This window comes from Monodelphis domestica, chromosome 2 (genome assembly GCF_027887165.1).
Source record: "Monodelphis domestica isolate mMonDom1 chromosome 2, mMonDom1.pri, whole genome shotgun sequence".
In the NCBI taxonomy this organism is placed as follows: Eukaryota; Metazoa; Chordata; class Mammalia; order Didelphimorphia; family Didelphidae; genus Monodelphis; species Monodelphis domestica.
In genome coordinates this window covers 64957931-64981607 of record NC_077228.1, presented here as the reverse complement: position 1 = coordinate 64981607, position 23677 = coordinate 64957931, and the positions used below count along the sequence as shown (strand labels likewise).

Below are 23677 nucleotides of genomic sequence, written 5' to 3'. Positions count from 1 at the left end.
TGACTCACTATAATATGCCCACCAGCTCAAGCTTCCTTTTAAGACTATTAGCCACCAAGAACCATTTCCCTGTCCATGTTATAGAACACATCTCCCAGCTTGGGAATCTTCTCTCTCTATAACTCAAGCGCTATGTAACTCTCCCTATCACCACCTCCCTCTCCATAAATCCGGTGCTATTAGTTTCAGTGCTCAAGCTTTTACTCTGGAAGATGATTAGCTTTCATCATTATTCCACTTAAGTGCGTTCACCCACAAAAGGCAAAGGAAGGAAACTATTGCAAGTGCCCAAATTTCTAATGGAGTAAGGAGGAAAGCTCTAATCTTTCTAGTGCAGAAGATATGAGCATTGTTTGTTATGAGTAGCCCCCAGGGAGGGAGATATTTCAAGTACAGCATTCACGTGGCACATTTTTCAATTAGACAATATACTGTATGGCATTTCCCTTCCTCCCCCAACTCCTACTCTTTTATTACCACATGACTTCATCCCCCTGTGTGACTGACAGAGCCCATTGGACTCGACACTGATAAAAAACAGCTGTGGGAGAAAAATTGCAATTTAGAAAACAATTAAGACCATCAATTTCAATTCATTTAGTTGGCCAGAAAAGAGCTTTTTCGAAGAGGTAACTTGATCCACGGTGGTCATGGATTAAAGGGCAAGGAGCTCCATTATCTCCAGTTTACCGTGTGGTGGAATGCATCTTAACTCATTATGGAAGAGGTTTGTCAGAGGTCTGTGCCCTGTGGGGAAGACATCCCAAAGCTCTCCATAATAAAAGCTGAAGAATAAACCACTAGAAATTTTCCTAATTTTGAAAGCATTCTTTACTCCTATTCTTTCTGAATGTGGAAGAACCTGAGATGTTCCCTGAAGAATGCTTATTTCACTCCATCAAATGTTCTCCACATGCTACTTGGTCATTAGAAGACTGTACGTGAACCTTGGTTTACTATTAAGAAGTCCCTCTGGAGAATGGAGAGCCAGGAACAAAGATGGGAGGTCCTTGATTCAAATCTGACTTCACATACTTCCTAGCTGTGTGTCCCTGGGCAAGTTACTTAACCACCATTGCCTAACCCTTACTGCTCTTCTGTCTTGGAACCAATACAAAGTATTAATTCCAGGATGGAAGGTAAAAGTTGAAAAAAAATTCCTTCTGAAGTGCCAATGGCTTAGGGAAGGATAGTAGGCAGAATATAAGCTCTTTGAGGGCAGGAACTTTTCATTTTTGTCTCTGCATTCACCGGACCTGGCACAGTGACTGACACATCATAGGTCCTTAATAAATGCTTACTGAAACATAGATATTCATCCCATTGGGCTATAGCTATAAAAGTTGTGGGGCAAGGAAAAATATTCTAAACAAACAAATAATTTTTTTAAAGTTGTAGTGCAAGAATGGAATACAATTACTATGCAGTAAGAAACAATAAGTATAAAAGAGCACAGAGAAGCTTGGGAAGAATTATATTAATTAATTCAAGGTGATATGTCAGGAAAACAATATGCACAATAACTGAAAGAACTCAAATGGAATGAACAAGAACAAAAGAATTGAACTCAAATGCTGCTAAATCATAATGGCCAACGTTAGTCCTAAAAAGAGATTTGAGTCTGTTCCTTCCTTCTTTGCAGAGGTGGGCAACCATGGATATAGAACACTACATATAATGACTAACATATTAGTAAGTTTTACTGAGATGATTTTCCTTTCTAATGATTATTTTCTCATTCATATGGGATAATACTCTGTGAGGGAGAGAAAGGGAGGAATAGATTGGGAAATGTGAATGATTAGAAAAGCAAAGAAGTTAAACATTTGGGGGGGGAGAGGGGAAAAATGTTTTATTGGATTAAATGAGTGTGTGAGAACTGATTCCTTTTTTTTATTAAACACTGACATAGTAGCAGATGTCCTGAGTCTTCATGAGCCATATGATAGAGTTTCTCATTGCTTGGGCCTTATCAGCAAAAACTCAGAGCGGAAGAAATGAATCTGAAGATTAACAAGGATTTCTTAGGGGGAAAAAAGTCACCATTGAAAAGTTTCCCAAACTTTACTCAAGAATTTCTAGCTGCACAATAAATCATCAAACAATGATATTATAGTTCATGCTTCATTAATCCTTAAAAGGATACTTGGAGGGGTTTGTCCAGCCCTCTTGTTTCAGTAATATGAAAACTAAATACAGTCCTAAAGGTTAAATGATTTGTGCAAGGTCAAAGAGCCAAGAAGTAGAAGATCCAGGATTAGAATCCAGAGCTCTTGGCTCTTGGTCCAGGGTTCTATGTCTCATATTTTGATCTCAGTATTCTTAAAAAAAACAAAGGAAAATTATGATGGGGAGGTAAAGTCCTAGGATCGCATCTCCCAATCATCCCTCTCTCACCCCATACCAACTGCTTATATGTTCTTTTTTTAAATCTTTCCCTTCTGTCTTAGAATTAATACCAAGTATCCATTCCAAGGCAAGCAAATAGTAAGGACTAGGTAATTGGATTAAATGAATTGCCCAGGATCACACAGATAGGAATTATTTGAGATCAGATTTAAACCAAGACCTCCCGTCTCCATGCCTATTAATTCTGTGAATGAACATCTACTTTCCAATAAGCATTTATTAAATGCCTACTACATGCCAGTCACAATACCAGGTTCAGGTAATAGAGCCAAAAATAAAGAAGTTTTTGACCAAAGAGTTTATGTTCTTGTCACCATCCTTCCCCAAGTCATTGATGCTTTAGAAGGAATCCTTAATAGTAAATGAACATGAACCCCAGCTTCTACTTTCTTTACTAGAGGCTGCCCAAGAATTTATGGTGTTTGGTTCTCCCTCATCCCCTCTTTCTTTCAAGTGGCTGGAGATAGTCCCTACACTCTCAATTTCATTGATACCAAGAAAGTCCTCTACCAATGACAGCAGGTGCTAAGTGGATAGAGCACTGGACCTAGAGTCGGGAAGACCTATGTTCAAAGCCAGCCTCGGATATTTGTTGATTATGTGACCTTGGACCAATCATTTAACCTCTGTCTACCTTAGTTTCTGCAACTGTAAAACAAGGATAAAAATAGCACCCACTTCCCAGGGCTGTTATGAGAATTAAGTGAGATAATATCTGAAAAGTACTTAGCACAGTGCCTGGCAGGTAATTAATATTTAATAAACATTTGTTCCCTTCCCTTCCACCAAAGCAAATTGAATGCCTTTTCTACATCTTCTAGTTTTAGAGTTTACACTTTGGAGAAGGCACAGATGTTTGTTTATTTGTTTGTTTGTTTGTATGTTTGTTTTTTCCAGTCTGCTTACCCCATAAACAAGAGGAGTCTTTTCAAGTTTGCAGCATTCTAGCCTATCCTGTTCTCTTTCAGTTTCCCACTGTAAAGATTAAAATTTTGGGGAAGCTGAGGCAGGTAGAAATTAGTTTCTCTCTGCAAGGAGTATTATATTTTTATGAGGTTTATTAAAGGTTAAGGATTAAAGAAAATACAGAATAAGAAAGCACATGTCTAGGCCTGAGAGGCCTAGACAAGATAACCTCACATCTTGAAAGAGACGCGTCTGCTCCAAAACGGAAGTCCAAAAGAGGCTGAGCCTATTCGCAACCAGGTTTAAATACCCCATCCCGCTCTCAGCCCAGGTGAGAATTCAGTAAGATTAGAGGGCATTCTGGGGAAGTGGAGCAAGGATTTCTGGGGATTGAAGTCCTGGATTCGAGTCTATTTTTATACCACTGACCATAGAACATGCCCTTTTTCTCTCATCAGTGAATTCCTAGTGGAGGGGCCTAGTCTGACCTGCTTTCTTCATTCTCCTCTTGGTCCGAATCCTGATTTCCTGCATGTTTTAGAACCATTCCTTCTTTTCCCCACCCATTCACCTTTTCAGCTCCCTTCCCCATTTAGAGAGATATATTTTGTCTTCCCCTATTAGAATTAGAATGCAATCGCCTTGGCAGCTATGGCTGCCTTCTTTTTTGCTTGCATTTGGATCTCTGGTCCTTAGCACTGTATCTGGCACTTAGGAAAGCCTTAAAATACTTGTTTCCTTCCTTCTTCCAAGACGTCTTCCACTAAGTCAGAAAAGAACAGACACAACAAATTACAGAGGAGCCATCAAAGAAAATGCTCTTGGTTTCAAGTTGATCCTGGTGCAGAGAGAAGGCTACTGGCTCTAACTCTGCCTCTTTCTACAAGGAGACACACAGCTTTCCTTACCTCATCCCTGAAGTGCAGCCAGGCCAGAAGGAGCACCCACGTCATTGGGTTAGTGCCTTTTAGAAGTATTCTTAGTTCTTACTCGCCAGCCAATTAAAAGGTTCTTCTTCACGTGGTATGCAGACTGGAAAAACAACCTTTGCATCCTCCAAAGTCCACATGGGAATTCCATTAGCCTAGCATCCTACTCATGCTTATAAGGCATGAGTTTGCCAGTCTCCTGTTATACTAGCAAAGAAGAGGATCATACCAGAGATGTCTCAAAGAAGCATACGATTAAAAATTAAGTACATTGGGGGGCATCTGGGTAGCTCAGTGGATTGAGAACTAGACCTAGAGATGGGAGGACCTAGGTTCAAATCTGCCCTCAGACACTTCCTAGCTGTATCACCCTGGGCAAGTCATTTGACCCCTATTGCCTAGCCCTTACCACTCTTCTTCCTTGGAGCCAATACACAGTATTGACTCCAAGACAGAAGATAGGGGTTTAAAAAATAATTAAGTACACAGTACAAACAGTAAAATAATTAGTAAAACAAGCATTTATTAAGCACTTGTTATATGCCATGTGCTTAGCATAAGTCTTAGAATATAGTAGACATTTGATAAATGTTAAATAATGAATGAATGCCAAACCAGGTGGATAAAAAGAAAGTCAAAAATAACTAAATAAAAACACAGTCCCTAATGTCAAGTAATTCACAATCTGACTGGAGGAAAAAATATGTACAGTATTATGTTTATAAACATAATTGCTTATTTAAAAAAAAAAAACAAGGCTTTGAAGAGAAGGAAAAAGGGATGCATACACCATATACTTTTGAATTTACTCTGCATTATTAACATTGTTATCATTATTGTTAAACCTTAGACAATCAACAAAATAACATGTTGTTTGTCCTTCATTTTTAAAAGAACCGATGTTCTTAACTTGCTGTAAATTGGACTTAATTGAAGTGATTGCACAAAATCATCAGCCTCACTCTTCCGAATCATCCAAATCCAATAGTTAGGACAACTAGTGATGACCCAGGATGCGGTGGATGACCTTGGTGTCTTTGATGTCTAACCAAGTTCTAAGCACTCCACAGCATCTGCTTCTGCCACCTTCATGGCCATTGTAACAAATTATTCTCATCCACCTATTTCATTGTGCTTGAGGTAGACTTCTCCCTAGGTCACAGATGACAACCTGGGTTAGCTCATCTGCTCAGACATCTTTACTAGGATGTGGGACATGCTATATGCTACAGCTTCTTGGAGCTATAAATGAAAGTTGGGTAACAAGTAGACACCAAAGGTGAATAAGCAACCCTGAAAAGGGCTTGGCAAGCCCTCACACCAAAGATGCTACTGTACACCCCATACCCCTAGGGACAGACTGGTTCAGTTCTCCCTTTCAGGTTCTCAGCTCCTGACCAAAAAAATAAATCTAGCCTTAATCTTTAGGTTTGCTGATTTCTGAGACATAAATTCTCTCATTGAAAACTTAACTATTGGGTAAGATCTGCTAATTAGATCTGGCTCCAGGACATTTCTCCTTATAGTTCTTCTGAAAGAAATAAAAGTAGTATTGGTGTTTTTACGTGCTATAATCTCTCTAGGTCATTTCAGGACAGTTAAGGAACTCAAATTCAGAGAAATGACTGTGAAGTTTATCACAATCATCCAGTCTTCTTTGTCTATAGAAACCAGGTCAAGGGAGTTGTGAAATAAGATCCCTATTCCTGTGCTTGAGCCAAAACTCCACAGATGACCACCATCCTGACAGGCACCAGTCCCACTAGTCACCAAGAAACCCTGGAGTTTTGCTCATTAAAGGAAACTTATTTTCCCACAGAAAGCAATCAGAACAGCCCTGGACATCTAAAAAGATCTGGAACTGAGAGTTGGCTTCAGATGTGGTTGAAAGTTTGGAGTAAGGTTTTTATTTCATTTCACTGAAGTTTCTTTTGAGCTTAAGTTCTGCTTGTTCATTCATTTCATTAAAGAACAACACAACCCCCTGTCAGGAAGCATCTAGTAACACTAATGCAATAAATACTATAAACTAGCAAGGCATCTTTTGCTCTCATTTCAACTGGAGATCCTTTCATGGACACTTCAGAGCCTCTTTCATGAACCAAAAGTAGTTCACAGGCTCTGGCCTGGAAGGATTCTCCCTCTGGGATCCAGGCTGGACAATTCCCAACCAGTCCTAAATCTAGATCTTGTGTATCTCCAAATCACAACAGATAGAAGGAGATTGAGTAATGCCACACTCAGGAAAGATCTTCTATGAGTTCTGTAATCACTTTGCCCTTTTTGGATACTTAAACTTCTTATATTAGAGTTTTCTGGGTGATTATTTTCCCCTTTTTTCTTTTCATGTTTTTTTTTTAAAGAAAAGGAGACTTTTCCTTAACATCATCTTTTATTTATAAAATCGTTCTGAGTTCATTGGCAGAAAGGCACAATCTAATACAACATACAGGGTGGTCCATTTAAAACAGTCCCCTTCAATACAGTATAGCTTTAAATGTGGCCCATTTTAAATGGGTCGCCAGATGTATTATTATTATGTCAGCCCCTCATAGCATTGTTAAAAAAAAAAAAAGCACAATGTGGAGGGCCAGGGGAGCATGCAGGGAGTGTCTGTATAAATATAGGAAAATGCATTGAGCTTTCATACTGTAAGAAGGAAAGGATCCACTTGATATAAAATGTGTTCCTGGATATAATTTGTATTTATAGTGAGCACCTTTGTTCCCAAGAGCATCCCCCCCAACGGCCAACATCATCTTACTATGGAAACATTGGAGGCAAAAGGAAAGCAAAAGATGAGGGAGTTTGGATTATTTCTGTTTAGTTAATGTAGAAAGTGACGCACAGAGACAGTAAATAACCGAGGGGGCCAAGTCTTCACCACAGTTGACTACTTAGGCAATTGAGAGGGAACAAAAAGGCCTTTGCTGGCCGACCCAAAAGAGGTGGGGGTAGAGTTGAAACTAGGCCCCAGGTGCTGGGGCTGCCCTGTGCCAAGTTGTAGCCTCTTCCACACTTTCCATTCTTTCTCAGGCTTCACACTTGTCCTATTGGCTCTCATTCAGGAGCCTTGTCACATCAATAAATTTATTCAGTTAGACCTAAAATATACAGAGGATCCCATTTCCCCTAAGGGTTTATTGTTAGGGGAGGAGGTGGGAAAATTAATTTTGCTCCGATTCCTTTTATAGAGCTTTTGGCTTCTCCTCACTCTCGGCAATCGTCTCTCCCCAAGCTCTTCTCCCACTCCTCTGAGTTGGACGGGTTTCCTCCTATTTTCAAATGGAATATTAAAGAGGAATAAGTCACCCTGAGATGTCATCCCAGGCTGAGTGCCTATGCTCTAAGTTTAGATTATATAGGAAATGGTGCCCATCCCAGCCAATGACCTCCTGCTTACATCTGGAGCATCCCCTTCCTTGTTATTTTCTAATAATGATGCATTTGCTCTGGTGGTCCTACCATTCTTCAGGGAATTGTGAGTTTGAATACCTCTCCAAGTTGAGATGCTTTGATTATCTCTAAAAATTCAAGCCCTCATCACCTCTTACATTTACTGACTCCATCTTGTTTCTATGTCTTTGCCCTCATTGTTTCCCCAATCCTGGCATGTTCCAGTCCCTCACCTCCTCTTGTCACTTGACTTTCTTGAGGATTCAGCCCAAATCCACCTACTCCAAGAGCCCTTTCCCAACATTTCCATCTGCTAATGCCTTTCTTCTCAGAATACCTTCCAGTTTCTCTGTTTATATCTTATACCTGTTGTTTACTTGCTGTGTCACCTATTCAAATGTAAGTTCCTTTAGGGCAAGGACTTTGAGGGGTTTTGTTTTTTGTTTTGTTTTGTTTTGTTTTGTTTTTGCTATTTTTTAAATTCTCCATCCCAGCATTACTTTCTTCTGGCACTTAATAAATACTTGTCATTTTGACCTGACAAATTAATATCTTTAACCCCTCCCCTGGTCCATCCATCATCCTTCAACTGCCAAATTGGTAGTTCTAAAGTATAGCTCTGCTCAAGGCTTGCACTTCCATCCTACTCTTCCTCCCCTCTTCTGGAAGTTTCATTGGTGACCTACTACCTCTGAGTTAATGTACTAGCTCCAGTTTGGGCACTTAAAGGGTGGATCTAACCAATCATGAATACCTAAGATGATTATATATTACTCCTCCTCTCTCACTCTATGTTCCAGTCAAATAAGTTCATTCCTTCATTTCCATTTCCATCTCACACATCTTGGCTTTTGCACTGGCCCCATACCTGGTATGCTCACTCTTCTCACCTCTATCCTTAGCAATCCCTTGTTTCCACCAAGTCTCAGATGAAGTGCTACTTTCTACAAAAAGTCTTTCTTGATTTATCCATTTGTCATATGAAACTTCTTTGTATTTGTTTTTTAATTGTTTGTGTTGTTGGAATGGATGGGATGGGGAAGGGAGGGGAAGTTCTTGAGTCGTGTACATTAATATATACACAAATATATTTATAGAGAGATATAGATTTCCTGCCTGGATACACTCAAAGAGACCATGCAGAAATATGGCGGGGAATCAGTTTCTGCATGCATGACTGAGGAGCTTAAACCATGTGATGATGAAAAAATTTTCTAACTACCTACAGAGCCAGAAGAACTGATGGCTTGAGTTACTGATCCTAGATTGAGTGTACAAAAGAGGTAGTCTTCCCCTTCATCATACAATTTTCCTTTATGGATTCTAGAAGGGAAGATATTTAGGTCTGTTCCCTAGAGAAGGCCAGAGCAAAGTGGAAAGAAATGTCACTTCCAGTTGACTTCAAGTTTGTAATTCCTTTGGGGATCTCCCCAATTTATTTTCTAGAAGCTCTGTAGAAATAGAGCATTTTCTATTAGAACAGTCTTGATTTTCTCTTCCTTTTTTTCCTCTTTGTTGTTTTTGGATTAAGAGTGGCCTTTACAAGCACCAAAAAAGGTCCTCCAAAAATACTGGGCAAGATGTAACCTCTGAAAAGTTTTGAAAGATTACTATTATTTCTTGCATTTGCCTAGCTATTTGTTCAACCAGTTATCCAGCCAATTAAAAGAGTTTTTCCCATCACATCGAACATGGCCAACAACAGGCTCTTGTAGCTTGGACTACAACCAGGCAGAGAATATTCCCATAGGCCAGTCTATCCCTATTAAATTTATGTGTGTACATATTGTGCTTGCTCTCTTCTCCCCCTGTAATCTCCTTGAGAACAGGAACTTTTTTGTCTTTGTTATCCTAATGCCTGACATAAAGCCTTGCATATGAAAAAATACTTAATAAAGGTTTGTTGTATTGAGTTAAATTAACAAAGGCATGGGAGTCCAATAAATTGAGGTGAGTCAAAATCTATATATTAGTGAAAGTAGTGTATGATGTAGCAGAATGGGAAATTGGGTTGGAAAATGGTACCTCCTCCAAAAAAAAATTCTCCTAGCACCTTAATCTTGTGTGAGTTCCAATGGGTGAATCTTATCACTAGCCATGGATTAATAAGAGTGGCCATTCAGTAGCCCCACAAAGCTAGAATTGTACCCAAACTTCTCTGCTGAAGGCCTGGGGAGACTTAGTTCCAGGCTGACAACAATTTAACCCAATAATCTGGAGCAGTCCAAAAATGAGAGGTGCCAAATTGTAGGCTAGATCTCCTTGGGCACATCTCACTCCACCTCCTACCCCCCACCAAGGATGAAGTGGTAGCTTGAGAGGATCTTGGAAAACAAACAACCCCTGAACAGAGAAGTAGTGTTATGAGTATCCACACTGGCTTCCATTTTATCTTTCCAAGGACAGGGGCCTCATATCCATTGCAGACAATTTTGGCTTCCCAGAAGGTTTCTGCTGGAGCCAGTCCTTCTGGCATAAGACTCTGCCCTCATGCACTAGAGGGCTAAGGTTTCTCATCAATCTCTGTCTGGGTCTCTCTCCTCAGATTAGCAACTTCTGTAATAGAAACCATTGCCTCCTCCCCACCCCAGTGGTGGGGTAGGAAAAGCCTGGCCAAAAGAGGCTTAGTTGACAAATTGCTGCCTCAAACTGAATGGGTGTCTCACCCAAACTCCTTGTCACTGGCTTTTCACCTTCCTCAGACCAGCATGATGTAGTCTCAGGAAAGCTACTGTAGCTGCCTTCATTATCAGACAGCTATCCCATTTATACTAGAACTGGGTTTGGGAAGAAGTTCCAGAGTATGTACCTTGGTCTTTTCATCCATATTCAAAGTATAGAGAGCAATGATCTCCTCATATCAGGATTGAGGCAGTATGGTAGAATGAAAAGGGAGCAGTCTTTGGAAAGAAAGGACCTGGGATAGGATCTTCATTCTGCCACAGATCTGTTTGCAAAACCTTTGAACAAGTCAATCTCTCTAGATCTCACTTTCCTCATTTGTAAAGTAGGAGTGCATGGATTATAGGATCCCTTCCAACTCTAAATCTATATGTAACAGGAATTTGACACATTCCAAGATCTCTGAAAATGGAGGTACCCATGCCAGATCTCTTGTCTCAGAAGCAAATTCCTGATGTCTTAGCCAAAAATCTCTATTAATGGTGCTCCAGAAATAACTGAAGGGAATCTAAAAATAAATTAGTGAGAAAGGAGGAATTTCTAGCTGGGACCATGTTATTGCCCCTAAAATGCCCCTAAAGCCTTAGAACTGAGGCTGAAATTTAAAGTTCCCTCAGATTAATGATTGATTTATTAGGTATGGTTATATTCTTGGTTAAATAGGTTTTTATGTTCCTTAATGGAAGAATTTCAGAATTCACCTAAGAAGAAGAAAAATGGGAGGAAAGTATCTAGATATGGGACTATTACTCCCTATATTCCTCTTTTACCATTTTTTATGTTTGTGCCTGAGATTTTATTTAAATGAATGGCCCTTCATAAGGAAAAAGACTTGTACAAAAATATTTATAGCCACGCTCTTTGTTGTGGCAAAAAAAAAAAAAACTGGAAAATGAGGGGATGCCCTTCAATTGGGGAATGGCTGAACAAATTGTGGTATATGTTGGTGATGGAATACTATTGTGCTAAAAGGAATAATGAACTGGAGGAATTCCATGGGAACTGGAACAGCCTCCAGGAATTGATGCAGAGCGAAAGAAGCAGAACCAGGAAAACATTGTACACAGAGACTGATACATTGTGGCACAATCGAATGTAATGGACTTCTCTACTAGCAGCAATGCAATGACCCAGGACAATTCTTATGAGAAAGAACACTATCCACATCCAGAGAAAGAACTGTGGAAATAGAAAAACAGAAGAAAAACAGCTGCTTGATCACTTGGTTCGATGGGGATATGTTTGGGGATGTAGATTCTAAACAATCACCCTGGTGCAAATGTTAATAATAAGGAATTAGGGCTAGATCAATGACACATGTAAAACCCAGTGGAATTGCATGTTGGCTATGGGGGTGGGGGTGGGAAGAGGGGATGGAAAGAGCATGAATCACGTAACCATGGCAAAAATATTCTAAATTAATTAAATAAACTTTAAAAAAAAAGAAAAAGAAACGGTCCTGTGAGTAGAGCTATATCACTAACATGAGGTAAAAATGTTTTGCCCCAGGAGGCAGACAAACAGAAAATATTCTTCCTCCCAAGTGACCACCATCCCTACAGAGATGTTGATTCTTGTAGTTCTCCTATGTCATCTACACCACCACTGCCAGGTTCTCTTTGCCATTACACCGCTCACCCAGAACCTGCCTTTTACCATACCCTGAACCCTTTCTCTGCCCCCCAATAGGAGTGATGGTCAGAATCTTTGAAACACAAGTTTCTCCCAACAGCACACCACCAGTTCAATTGTCCTTGACACTACAACCACCATACCACCTCCTTTTCATGTCTCAAGCCAACTATTTTTGCCTCAGATGAAAGAATTCCTAGTTATAGCTGTAGGTGATCAGAAGTAGATCACAGGATTAATGTACCTTGGTCCTTATAATTATACTTGACAGGACCCCTCCCCAAATCTGAATCTATCCTTTACTGATTTGTTATATGAAAACAGAATTTCTCTTTGTTCAAATACCCAGAGTTCTTTTCCCCCAAAGAGAGGATCAGTTCTGAGCTATGGATTCCAAAAGTCTTGGGGGTGAGTTTGGATGAGGGAAGTTCCCTTGGATTCTAAATGGATTTATGGGACTTTCTCCATTCTCTGTGATCTAGAAGTTGACTAAATTCAATGATATTGTTTCAAATTTAAACTGGGGGCTAAAGAAAGAATGTAAAAAGGAGCAAACTTTTTCAGGTTTCTTTAGGGGCAAACTAACCAACAAAAATAAAGAGAATAGTATAAGGGGGGTGCAGGTAGGATGGAATTATTTGTGAGTCTCCTTATCATTTTTATACTGACAAAGCCAAAATTGCAAGGGAATCTATCTGTGAAAAAAAAAAACTAACTATATTTCAGCTTTAACCTTATCATGCTCTTCTAATGAACTTTGTTTTCTTTATATGTAACCTCTGCCCAAACCCCCTGAGATGGGTCTAAGCATATTCTTATTCCATGTCAATGTGAGGGCATGAAACCTTAGAGGAAATACTGAAGAGATGAAGAGCAGGAAGGGAGCTAAAGAAAAATGCCTCTCCACACACATTCTGAGCTTGGAAAGGGGCCAAAAGACCTGCGTAATTATTCCAGGGGTGAACCCTGCATTCCAGGGAAGAATAGATGAATCCAAAGCAACACACCAGCAGACTATAATAAATTAGGGCTTGAAATGCCATCAGTTATTTCATTGTTTGATGGACCCAACTCTCTCACAATTTACATTTCAACTTTTAACAATGTGTATTGTCAGAGAACATCTGGTGGACACCGAGAGCCTGGCTGCCACATTCCTTTCTTTCTCTCCTCCTCACCAAATATTCCTAGTGGGAGTGAGAATGAGAGCCTTCTACACTTTTCTTTTATTCCTTCTTTTTAAAACCAGCCAGATTGCCTTGACACAGATATTCTTGCCCACAGAAATGTCTGACCAAAGAAAAGGGCAGTCCTCTTGCTCTGGCCTAGGTCCTTGGTCCAGAAACTTAATGTCTCCCCCAAGAATCTCTTTGCTACAGGTCATCTCAAGAATCTACTGCTAAAGAGGTTGTGGACTCTAGTGGAAATAGCGATAGAATCAGGAGACCTCCATTGGATATCCACTTGAGACATTCAATAGCTGTTTGGACATAGACACAGCTCTTTAGAATATAAATTCCTCACAAGCCGGTTTTCTTTTATTCTTTGGTATTGGTATTGGTATTCTCAGAGACTGCCATAGTACTTGGAACATGGTAGGTGTTTAATAAATGTTACACTGATTGATCAACCCTATACAGCCTCATTTTCTGCATCTGTAAAACAATTTGCACTGCTTGCTTCACAGAGTTGTAAGGAAAGGATTTTGTAAGCCAACAACATAGATACAAGTTATAATTATTCATAATTTTAATTGTTTTATAGCATTAATAATCCTCATTTCTCTCTAGGCTGTCCTCTGTATTTCCTCTACCATGCTCTTAGACCAAATACCTTTCCCATCCTCCTTTTCCCAACCCTTGTTTTTCAGCTTCCTTTTATATGTTGTCTTTTAGATATCTATAGGTATACATTCCATTGAATCCCCTTAGTGAAGTGGAAGAAGCTCAACTTCTCTTGTTTTCCAGGAAGAATATTCTGTATTTTCCTTAGACATCCAAATCACATGTTAGCTTCCAGAAAAGCCTCAAGGAATCACAGGATTATAGAACATCAGAGATAAAAAGAGACTTTAGAAATCATCCAGACTGACCGATGCCTGAAGAAGAATTCTACTTCACCAAATCCCTGCTTTCCAGGAGGTGATGAATGCAAAGCAACAAACCAGCCTCTAACTAAAGACCTCCAGTGAGAGGTGCCTCCATTTTGGAATAGCTCTAATTGTTAAGATCTTTTTCCTTATGTCAAGCCTGCATTTGTTTCTCAGCAACTTCTACTTGTTCCTTCTAATTCTGTCCTCAGGTCAAGTAATACAAGTCTAATCTTGCTTCAAAATTAAATTCCTTCAGATATTGAAGAAAGCCATCCTACACTATTTATCTTCTTCAAACACCTCACTATTCCAATCAACTACCTGCAGTTTATTAGTGTTCTTAAAGTTTGACATCTAGAATTGAATGCCATTCTCTATATGTGATCTGGTCTGACCAGAGTGTTAGAGGTGGAAGATAAGAAATATGGTGGTTTCCAGTTTGGCCCCCAAGAGGTCCAAGGGCCATTTAAAGGAAAGGAGCCTTCTAGAAGTCCACTTTTAGGAAACTCTCCTTTGCAGCTTTTCTGGGGAATGGATGCCTACCTTGATTTCATCAAAAAGATTCAGAGGAACGATTCTTTCAAGCGTAAATTTTCCCTACTAGAAAAATCCATTGTCAATAATCCAGTCAAAGGAGTTAGACAACTGCATGGCTTCAGTAGCAAAATAGTTTGTGTTTTAGGTGAGAATTTATTTGATGGCCAATTGAATTAGGATTGAAATAAAAATTGTCCATAGTGCCAGAAAAATAGTGGAGAAAAGAGTCAAATCTAACAAGAAAGTGCCTTGTATTTGGTTTAGGGGAAAGTATAGTACTTTGATGGAGACCATAATCTTCCTTGGCAAAAATGCTTGAAATCCTTGGTGTGAAGATGGCCCTAATATAGTCACTGATAGATATCCTTAGATGTAAAGATGACGTGGGAATCGGAAAGGGAATTCTGACTGAACTGACTACTTCATATATATTTATGTATGCCTATATAAATACATACATGTATTATATATGATCTTATGCATAGATGAAAAATTTAAGTCATATTTACATATTTTCCCTGGTATAATTTCCCATAACCTGTTGGATCAAAAGATTGTTTTGTAGTTGGGTTTTTTCATGTGAAAGGTTTGTTTCCATCAAATGCCACTGATAAGAATGTAGCATGAATTAGAGCAGCCCAACAGTCCCTTCAGACTTGAGCTGATAGAAATATTCATTCATTCATGAAACCATTTCACTGTGCTAGGTGCGATGGTCAATGCAAGACAAAAAAAAAAGATAGCTTTTATGAGGAAGCTTACAATTTAGCTAGGGAGACAACACATAAATACTGCATATGGAATCCTTAAAGAACAAAAGCAATTGTGTAATAAAATACTGCAAACTCTAGGTCAGGAGTTAGGAAAATGCAAAGTGAATGAGTGATAAAGATCTGATGAAGTTCGCTTTTTTTGATAATAGAACAAGTTCATCTGGGTTTGTCCTATATCCCGAGCATCTCTGAAAAATAGTTTACTGGTTCCTATATCTTAACTAGTGTCTAATGCTTCTCTAATTCTACTTCCCACCCAATACATAACTAATAAGTTAGGATTGTTTTACATTTATTTTTCACATATTTGTCTAATTTAGTTAAGATGACCTTTGATAAGCACTGGCCACTGATGATTGTAGAAGGTAGTTTTTTGGCATGGACACCAAAGCATCATTGAATAAACCAGAACCAAGAAAAGCAATAACACAACTGGTTCTAATTATTCATGACAGACAGCTGGATGTATCTGATATAGGCCTCCTCCCTGACATCACTCAGAGAAGACCAGTTGCAGGAAATAAAGAGAAAAGAAAACAAAAGACAGGGATAAAATGTCTCTGTAATGCATAACAGAACACCTTATGTTCTATTTTTTTTTAACTTTTTAAGTGTTTGGGCAAATTATTTAACTCTACTGGGCCTCAGTTTCCTCATCTATAAGATGATAGAGTTGGAAAGCCCCCTCAGACATTGACACTCCCAGGATTTGGTTCCCATTTCATCGAATATCATAATCAGAAGGAACTTTATTGTCGATCTTGCCTAACCCCCCTCATTTTTCAGATGAGAAAACTAAAAACCAGAGAAGTTCAATTACTTGTCCAAATTTTTTTTAATTTCTAAACAAGTAGGAGTGTTCAAAAAGGTTAAAATAGTTTAAAGAATTATTAATGCCTTCGTAGTGGGTATAAAACAGTTCTTTGAATGCCAGTGATTATTAGTATAGACTTCATTAAGAAGGTAAAACATGAGCTAGGTCATGAAGAAAGAGAAGATCTCCAACAGGAAAAGATGAAGTAATTTGTTCTAGGAATGGTAAGGTAATTAATAAAGGTAGATTAGGCAGAAGAATGAGGGAATCCCTACTCAAAATGTCAACTGTCTTTTCCCACTTCAAATCCTTCCCTGAGATCCCCATAAAAGAAAATCAGAGATGTATTTTAGAATTAGACATGGTTTCCATGACCATATAGTAGGCCTACTTCAAGACAGAAAGATGGGGATGGGGATGGCGCCAAACTTTCTAGTAATAATGGTCGACATTTATGATACTTTATAGCTTAGTAAGTGCTTTCTTCATGACAATCATTTAAGAATTAGTTTTAGGTTCAACTATACATCCACATTTATATCACACATATTCCATACATACATCTATAATATATTACCTTTTGTTCAAATGCTGATTATATGTTTGCCTAATAGACTATTTAAGTGAGAATTCACACAGGGAGAGCATTCACACGGAAGTCATAAAAAAAAATGATACAAGGACACCCTAAAGATCTCTCTGAAGAACTCTGGTGTTGATTGTGAGAAATGGGAGGACAATGGCAAAGGATCATCCAGCATGGCGTGCCCACATCAAAGAAAGTACTGTGCTCTGTGAGAACAGCTGAATTGCAGTCGCTCAAAAGAAACATGAGAGGCACAAATTTAGAAACATCTCCATCACAAATTCTAAAAGGGCTATTTGTGCCCAGCCTACAGTAAAAAGAGCCTTTTGAGCTCATATAGATCTGCTCAGCCATAGTCAGACACACTGCACAGTACATTGACCTGACATCCTAGTGCCATTTTGGTTCTCTTCAAGGACAAAAGACAACCTACCAACCAATATATACAATCTTGCATCCAGTCCCAGTTTGGAGACCATCCAATGCATATACTGATAAACATCAACAATTCTCCTGTAATTTTTAATTGCTCCTTGCTTTCCAAACAAATAAATAACATGTATGTTTTCCATAGTCTTAAATTTGTAACAGCACTAAGATATCCTGCAAACCAGTCTTCCCATTTTGCAAGTGAGGAAACTGAGGATCAGAGCACTTACATGATTTACCCAGGATTACAAAGGGAACAAATAACATAATCAGTGTCTGATTCCAGGCCCTCTCCTCACATGACTCTTTCCACAATTTTTCCCTGCCTTCTGTCTCATGAAGCCTTTGCTTGAGTGATTATTTAAAAGTACTACACTGTCCAAAGCGATATGAACCTAGAGACATTCTAATATCCATTACCCCCTGGATCCTTTAAATCCCAACTAAAATCCCACCTCCTAGAGGAAGCTTACCCCAACCCCTCTTAATTCTAGTGCCTGCCCTCTGTTAATTATATCCTATAGATAGCTTCCTTTATATATATTTGTCTGCATGTTGTCTCCTCTATTATACTGTAAGCCTCTTGAGGGCAGGGGCTGTCTTTTGCCTCTTTTTTTCTTGGCACACAGTAGGAACTTGCTTGTTGTTGTTCAGTTATTTTGAATCATGTCTGACACTTCATCATCCTATTTGGGGTTTTCTTGGCAAAGATACCAGAGTGGTAATGCATCTTCCTGACTTCAGGTCTGGCACTTTATCCACCATACCATCTAGCTGCCCAATAGATAGCAGGTACTTAATAAATATTGATTGATGGATTGAAGGCTTGAGGTTCCAGATGACTGGACTGAAAGTCACAAGAATAGTTAAATGAGAATATCCTCCTAATTCACCAAGATGTATCTGTAGATGCTTAAAAGACAAAGATCCATCATTTGGGAAATGCCAAAACAAACTTTACAGCATAGATATAATGGAATATTACTCTGTTCTAAAAAATTACCAATATAATGAAAAAAGCATAGAAAGACTTACATGAAGTGATACAAAGTGAACTAAGAGAACTAGAAAAAATCATATATATAATGACTACAATGATATAATTGAAAAATTAGTGTAGTAGAATTAAAAAGAACAAGATTGGCCCCAAAAAAGAGATAAAAGAAAATTCCACCTGCCCTTTAGTGTTCTTGGAGAGATGGGAGGTCCATGGGGTAGTAAATTGCATATATTTTCAGATTATTTTTTGAAGTGATAAATAGTTTGGCTGAAAGTTTTTCTTTTTTAATTCTTTTTTTTGTATGTAATGGTTACTGAATATAGAAAACCTCTCCCTCCCTCCCTTTCTTTCTTTCTTTCTTTATTTGTCTTCTTTCCTTCCTTCCTTCCTTTCTTTGTTTCTTTTTCTTTTCTTCTTCTTCTCCTCCTCCTTCTAATCTCTCTGTCTCTCTCTCTCTGTCTCTCTCTCTCTCTCTCTCTGTCTCTCTCTCTCTCTCTCTCTCTCTCTCTCTCTCTCTCTCTCTCAGAATTGGAAGAAACTTCAGGACCCATTAATCCAATCCATACTCAGAAAAGATTCTGTACTAAAAAACCACCATCATCCATCTAGTGATTCTTTAAATACTTCTTAGCAGAATTTGGCTAGTCCATTTCTAATTTTCACTGCTCTCATTGTTAGATAGTTTATCCTTATATTAAACCTAAATTTGTTTCTTTGCAACTTCTACCCCTTATTCTTGGGTCTGTTTTTTGAGGCCAGACAGAACAAGCCTTAGCCTTCTCCCACCCAACAGAATTTTTAAGAACTATAAAGATAGACTCCCTTTGCCCCACTTCTCACTCTCTAACCTTCTCTTCTCCAGGCTAATCATCCCTAGTTCACATAATTGAACTTAATAGGACATGAAGATGCTCAGAAATTGAACATAATACACCGAGTGTACCACAACCAAGACAGAATAAAATTGTACTATACCACCTCATCCCTGGAAACCAAGTCTCTCAATGTAGCCCAAGAAGCCATTCATTTTCTTGACTGTGAAATAATACTGTTGACTCATATAAGGCTTACACAGCACTAAAATTCCCAGTTCTTTCTCAGATAAACTGAAGCCTAATCATGCCTCCCATATTTTGTGAATATGAGGTCTAATTTTTTTCACCTGAGTATAAAACATTTTATTTATCCCAATTCAATTTCATCTTATTCAATTGAGTCCTATTTTGTAGCCTAGCCAGTCCTTTTTGGATCCTGACTCTGTCAACTAGTGAATTAGCTGACCCTCCTGTGAAAGATCACAGTCCCTCCCACTGGTACAAGAACACATGTGTATTGTTCAAGTTGAAAGTCAATAATGGAGATAACTAGGTGACTCGGTTAATAGGGGGCCAAGTCTAGGGATAGGATGTCCTGGATTCAAATCTTGACTCAGATACTTCCTGCCTACAGGACCCTAGGCAAATCACTTAATCCTAACTGCCTAGCCCTTACTGCTCTTCTGTCTTGGAAGTGATACCTAGTATTAATTCTAAAACAAGAGGTAAAGGTTTTAGGGAGGGAAAAGAAAGAAAATCAGTCATGGAGGAAGGAAAGCATGAAAAACACAAGTGGTTTTATTTGAACATTATATTCATACAAAGGCATCTATATATCATTCAAAAGTGTTCCATTTTAATAGTATAATCAAAATTATCTTTTACATTAAGCCAAAACACTCAAATGAATCCAGACAATTCAATTTGCAAGTTTAATCAAAACCGACCCTTTTTTCTACATCTCTGCTTATCGTACCACCTATTAACTTCAGCAGTAGAAATCAGTTCAAGTGAACATTGTTCTGCTATTTATAAGCTCTGCAAGTTATTTACTTTATCTTGGTGTTAGTTTCCTCATATTTAAAATGATCTGAGATACCTAATACCTTAAACTAGACCATATCTATGAAACACAGATTCAAGAGGATAGATCTTTTAAAAGTTGTTTTAAAAACTGACCTTGTTCTCTTCTTTTTTCTTGGTGAATACAGTGAAGTATTTAGCATTTAATCATGGACATGAATGGTGCCCCACAAACACTTGGTGAATAAAGGTTTGAGTCTTTCCCTTCTAATTTAGCCACCTTCTAAAAGCTATTGAATATCTGATCTTTCACACCCCACTAACTGAGAATATAATCTCCTTGAAAACAACTACATTGGTATATTTATTGTTGTAATTCCCCAAGTGTATGGGAACTTATATTTTACATAAAAATGGTATTAACAAATATTTGATGAGTGATTATAAAATTGAAAGCATTGTCCTATAAGAGCTGACTCAGCTAAAGCTCAGTATGAGTGGAGACTAGCTATGAGAGCCAAGAATAACTAAAAGGTTTTGTGGGTTGTTTTTTTTTTTTAATTCTGTACTGAGGAAGAGGATCAAAGAGGGCCACTACTCAATGAATGAAGTGATGATAACAGATGACAGAGAGAATGCAGAACTGCTCTGCTCTTGTTTTGCTTCTGGGTTTTGCTTTGATTTTTTTTCTGCCAAAAGAGAATTGTTTTTGAACTGGAAAGAATACTTTTTTAAAAGGCTAATTGGGAGTTAAAGCCAAAAATAACCAGGAAGATAATAAAAGAACACTTTGCTGCTCTTGATGAGTTCAAGTCATCAGGACCAGATAAACTCTACACTTTGGTGGTAAAAGAACTGATGAATGTATTTGCTGAGCTACCATTGATGATCTTTGAAAGATGGTGGGAAATGAGAGAAGAATCATAAGCCTAAAAAACTTCCTCAATTTTGAAAAGGAAAGAGAAGGCAATCTGTAAACCATAGGCCAGTGAGATGAACTTTGGTTTCTGAAAAAAAAAATGTTAAGAATATATTATTAAAAAGTTGATATATAGAAAAGGTGATCATAATCATGAAGCAGTAGAATGACTTCATCAAGAACAGGTCACGCCAGTCTAGCCCCATTTTTTGTTTTAACAGGGTTACTAGATTCATAAAGGGAATGCCATAAGATCTATTAACAATGATAATAATAATGGTACTTATATTACATTTTGAAGTTTGAATGTATTAACATATGAGATCTCATTTGATTCTCACAATAACCCTATGAGGTGAGTGCTATTATTATACTCATTTTACAGATGAGGAAACAGTGTGAGATCAAGTAATTATCCAAGTGTCCCTTTGCTAGTGTTTGAGACAGAATTTGAATTCAAGTCTTCTATTACCACAAGTCTGTTATTTTGCTTCCTATTCCATTTAGCATATTTATATTTGGCATGGCACTTCACAATGTTTCATTTATTCTTGTGAACAAAATGAAGAGGTAAGGGAGATGTGGCCCAAGGATAGTTGTCCTACAGCTAAATAGTAGTTCATCTGCAGGAATTATAGTTGTTTAATTGACTACAAGCTTGAGAGGAGTCAACAGTATGTGCTCATAAAATCTATATCAGATTGCTTACTCTCTCAGGGGGAGGGGAGAGAGAGAGAATTCAAGACTAAAAGATCTTAATGATACATGCAAAACCCAATGGAATTGCTTGTTGACTATGGAAAGAGGTGGGGGGAAAGAACATGAATCATGTAATTAATTCAATAAATAAGTTAAAATTTTAAAAAAGACTAAAAGTTCTTTTAAAAATTTTGTAAACTATTTTACCTATAATTGAGGGAAAATTTAATTGAATTTTTAAAAAAAAGAGAAGAGTCAACAGGACACTACAGCAGTGAGAAAAACAAAAACAAAAACTAATGCACCCTTAGGTTTCTTTAAGAGAAGCATAGTGTCTAAGATTAAAGAAGTGATAGTACCACAGTATTTTGCCCTAATCAGACCACTTTGGGATTTTTATTCTGGACACTAGTTTAGAAAGAATTGTGACATATAAGAGAGCATTCAGGGAAAAGCAACTAATACCATATTAAAGGGTCTCACAATCATGACATATAAGAATTATTTAACTGAACTGGGAATCTTTAGCTTAGAATGGGAAAAACTCTAGTAAGAGTATAAAATTATCCATCTTTGAATGTCAGAAGGACCATCAGGTGGAAAAAGGATTTGACTTAGTCTTTGTGGTTGGAAAGGTCAGAATTAGGAACATAAAATTGCAGAGTTGGATTTTTACAAACTTGTTTATAATCCAAACTCTCCAGAAGTGGAATGGGTAGTATAACAAACATTTACTTTAGTTTTTTTTTAATGTTTTTTAAAATGTGGAATGGGCTTTCTTGAGAGGCAGCTGACCCTGACTCCCTAAAGGTCTTTGAGAAAAGGCACACTTGTTAGTTATAGAAGGGATTCTTATTGAGATATGGTTAAGACTACACAGTCTCTGAGGTTCCTTCCAAATTTGAACTTCTGAAACCATAAGCTCAGATGTTTTTATCGGAGAATGTAGAATAGAGTATAAGAGTGTAAAATAATAATTTATGTATGAATATTCATATATGTAAGCATACTTCATTATCCATTGTTTATGCAAATGCTAATCTCTTTTTCCAAAAAACTTCATTAGAATTTTAAATAGGATCTCATTAAACTGGAATCTATTTGGGAAAAGAGCCCAAGAGTAAGTATTCTTATCATCTAGTACCTTGCATATACAATAGGTAAGTATCTGTTGAATTGAATTATATTCTAATAGAGACTTTGAAGAATTTACTTCCTATGACTCCACTCCCAAATACTCTGCAGGCCAGCAGTCTCTTACCTTGCTGATTGGGATGCAAAAGTGTAAGCACTGAGTCCTGGAACCTAAATTCAAATTTCCTCTCTGCTACTTACTACCTTTGTGATTTTGAACAAGTCACTTAATTTCTCTAAGCCTTGGTTCCCTCCCATGTTAAATGTGGGACCTGGACCATCAATGATCTCCAAGATCCTTTTTCAATCTCAAGCTTCAATCCTATAAATTACCATTGCTACGCAGAGCAAACATCCACACTGGGACACACTGCTCTGGAAAACCCTCTTGTTTCTCCTCCCGAAGAACCACCAGCCCACTTTTGTCAATGAGGCTTCGGAGGATGTCCATGTCCCGGATTACACTGCTGTCAGAAGAGTCAAAGAAACAACCCTCCCTGGCCACATTGTCCTTTAAGATGATGATGCCATTCTCTCTCAGGCCTTCACAGCATCGGCAAAGAAACTCTAGGAGATCTTTATCAGTCAGGTTCCCTGTAGGAAGGAGCATAAGAGAGTGACAGTGGTTCATTAAAGAGCACCATTCTGAGTTCTAGTTTTGGTTCTGCCACTCTTAGATCAATTATTTAAATTCTAAAAAACAAAGATAGATCTACTCAATTAGTGCAGGGATTTTGCGGGGGTAAAATAGAACAAGGTATCAAAGTGCTTAGGAAAGATAAATGTCATCCATTGGACATTATTAAATCTAAGGAAAAGTGGACTTGATCTCTTAATTTAACATTGCAGGAAAGTGATGTTTAAAATCCATATTATAAGATTTTTCTCATGTTTTTAAGGAG

The 23677-nt window shown here is 38.0% G+C and overlaps 1 protein-coding gene across 1 annotated transcript in view; it reads right to left on the bottom strand.

The window, feature by feature from the left end:
- Nucleotides 1-19769: 19769 nt before the first annotated feature.
- Nucleotides 19770-23677, bottom strand: part of NTMT2 (N-terminal Xaa-Pro-Lys N-methyltransferase 2) — a 28815-nt gene continuing 24907 nt past the window's right edge. The window contains exon 4 of the mRNA XM_056815516.1: nt 19770-23369. Coding sequence (XP_056671494.1) covers nt 23098-23369 — 272 coding nt within the window. The 3' untranslated portion in view covers nt 19770-23097. The remainder of the gene's footprint in view (nt 23370-23677) is intronic.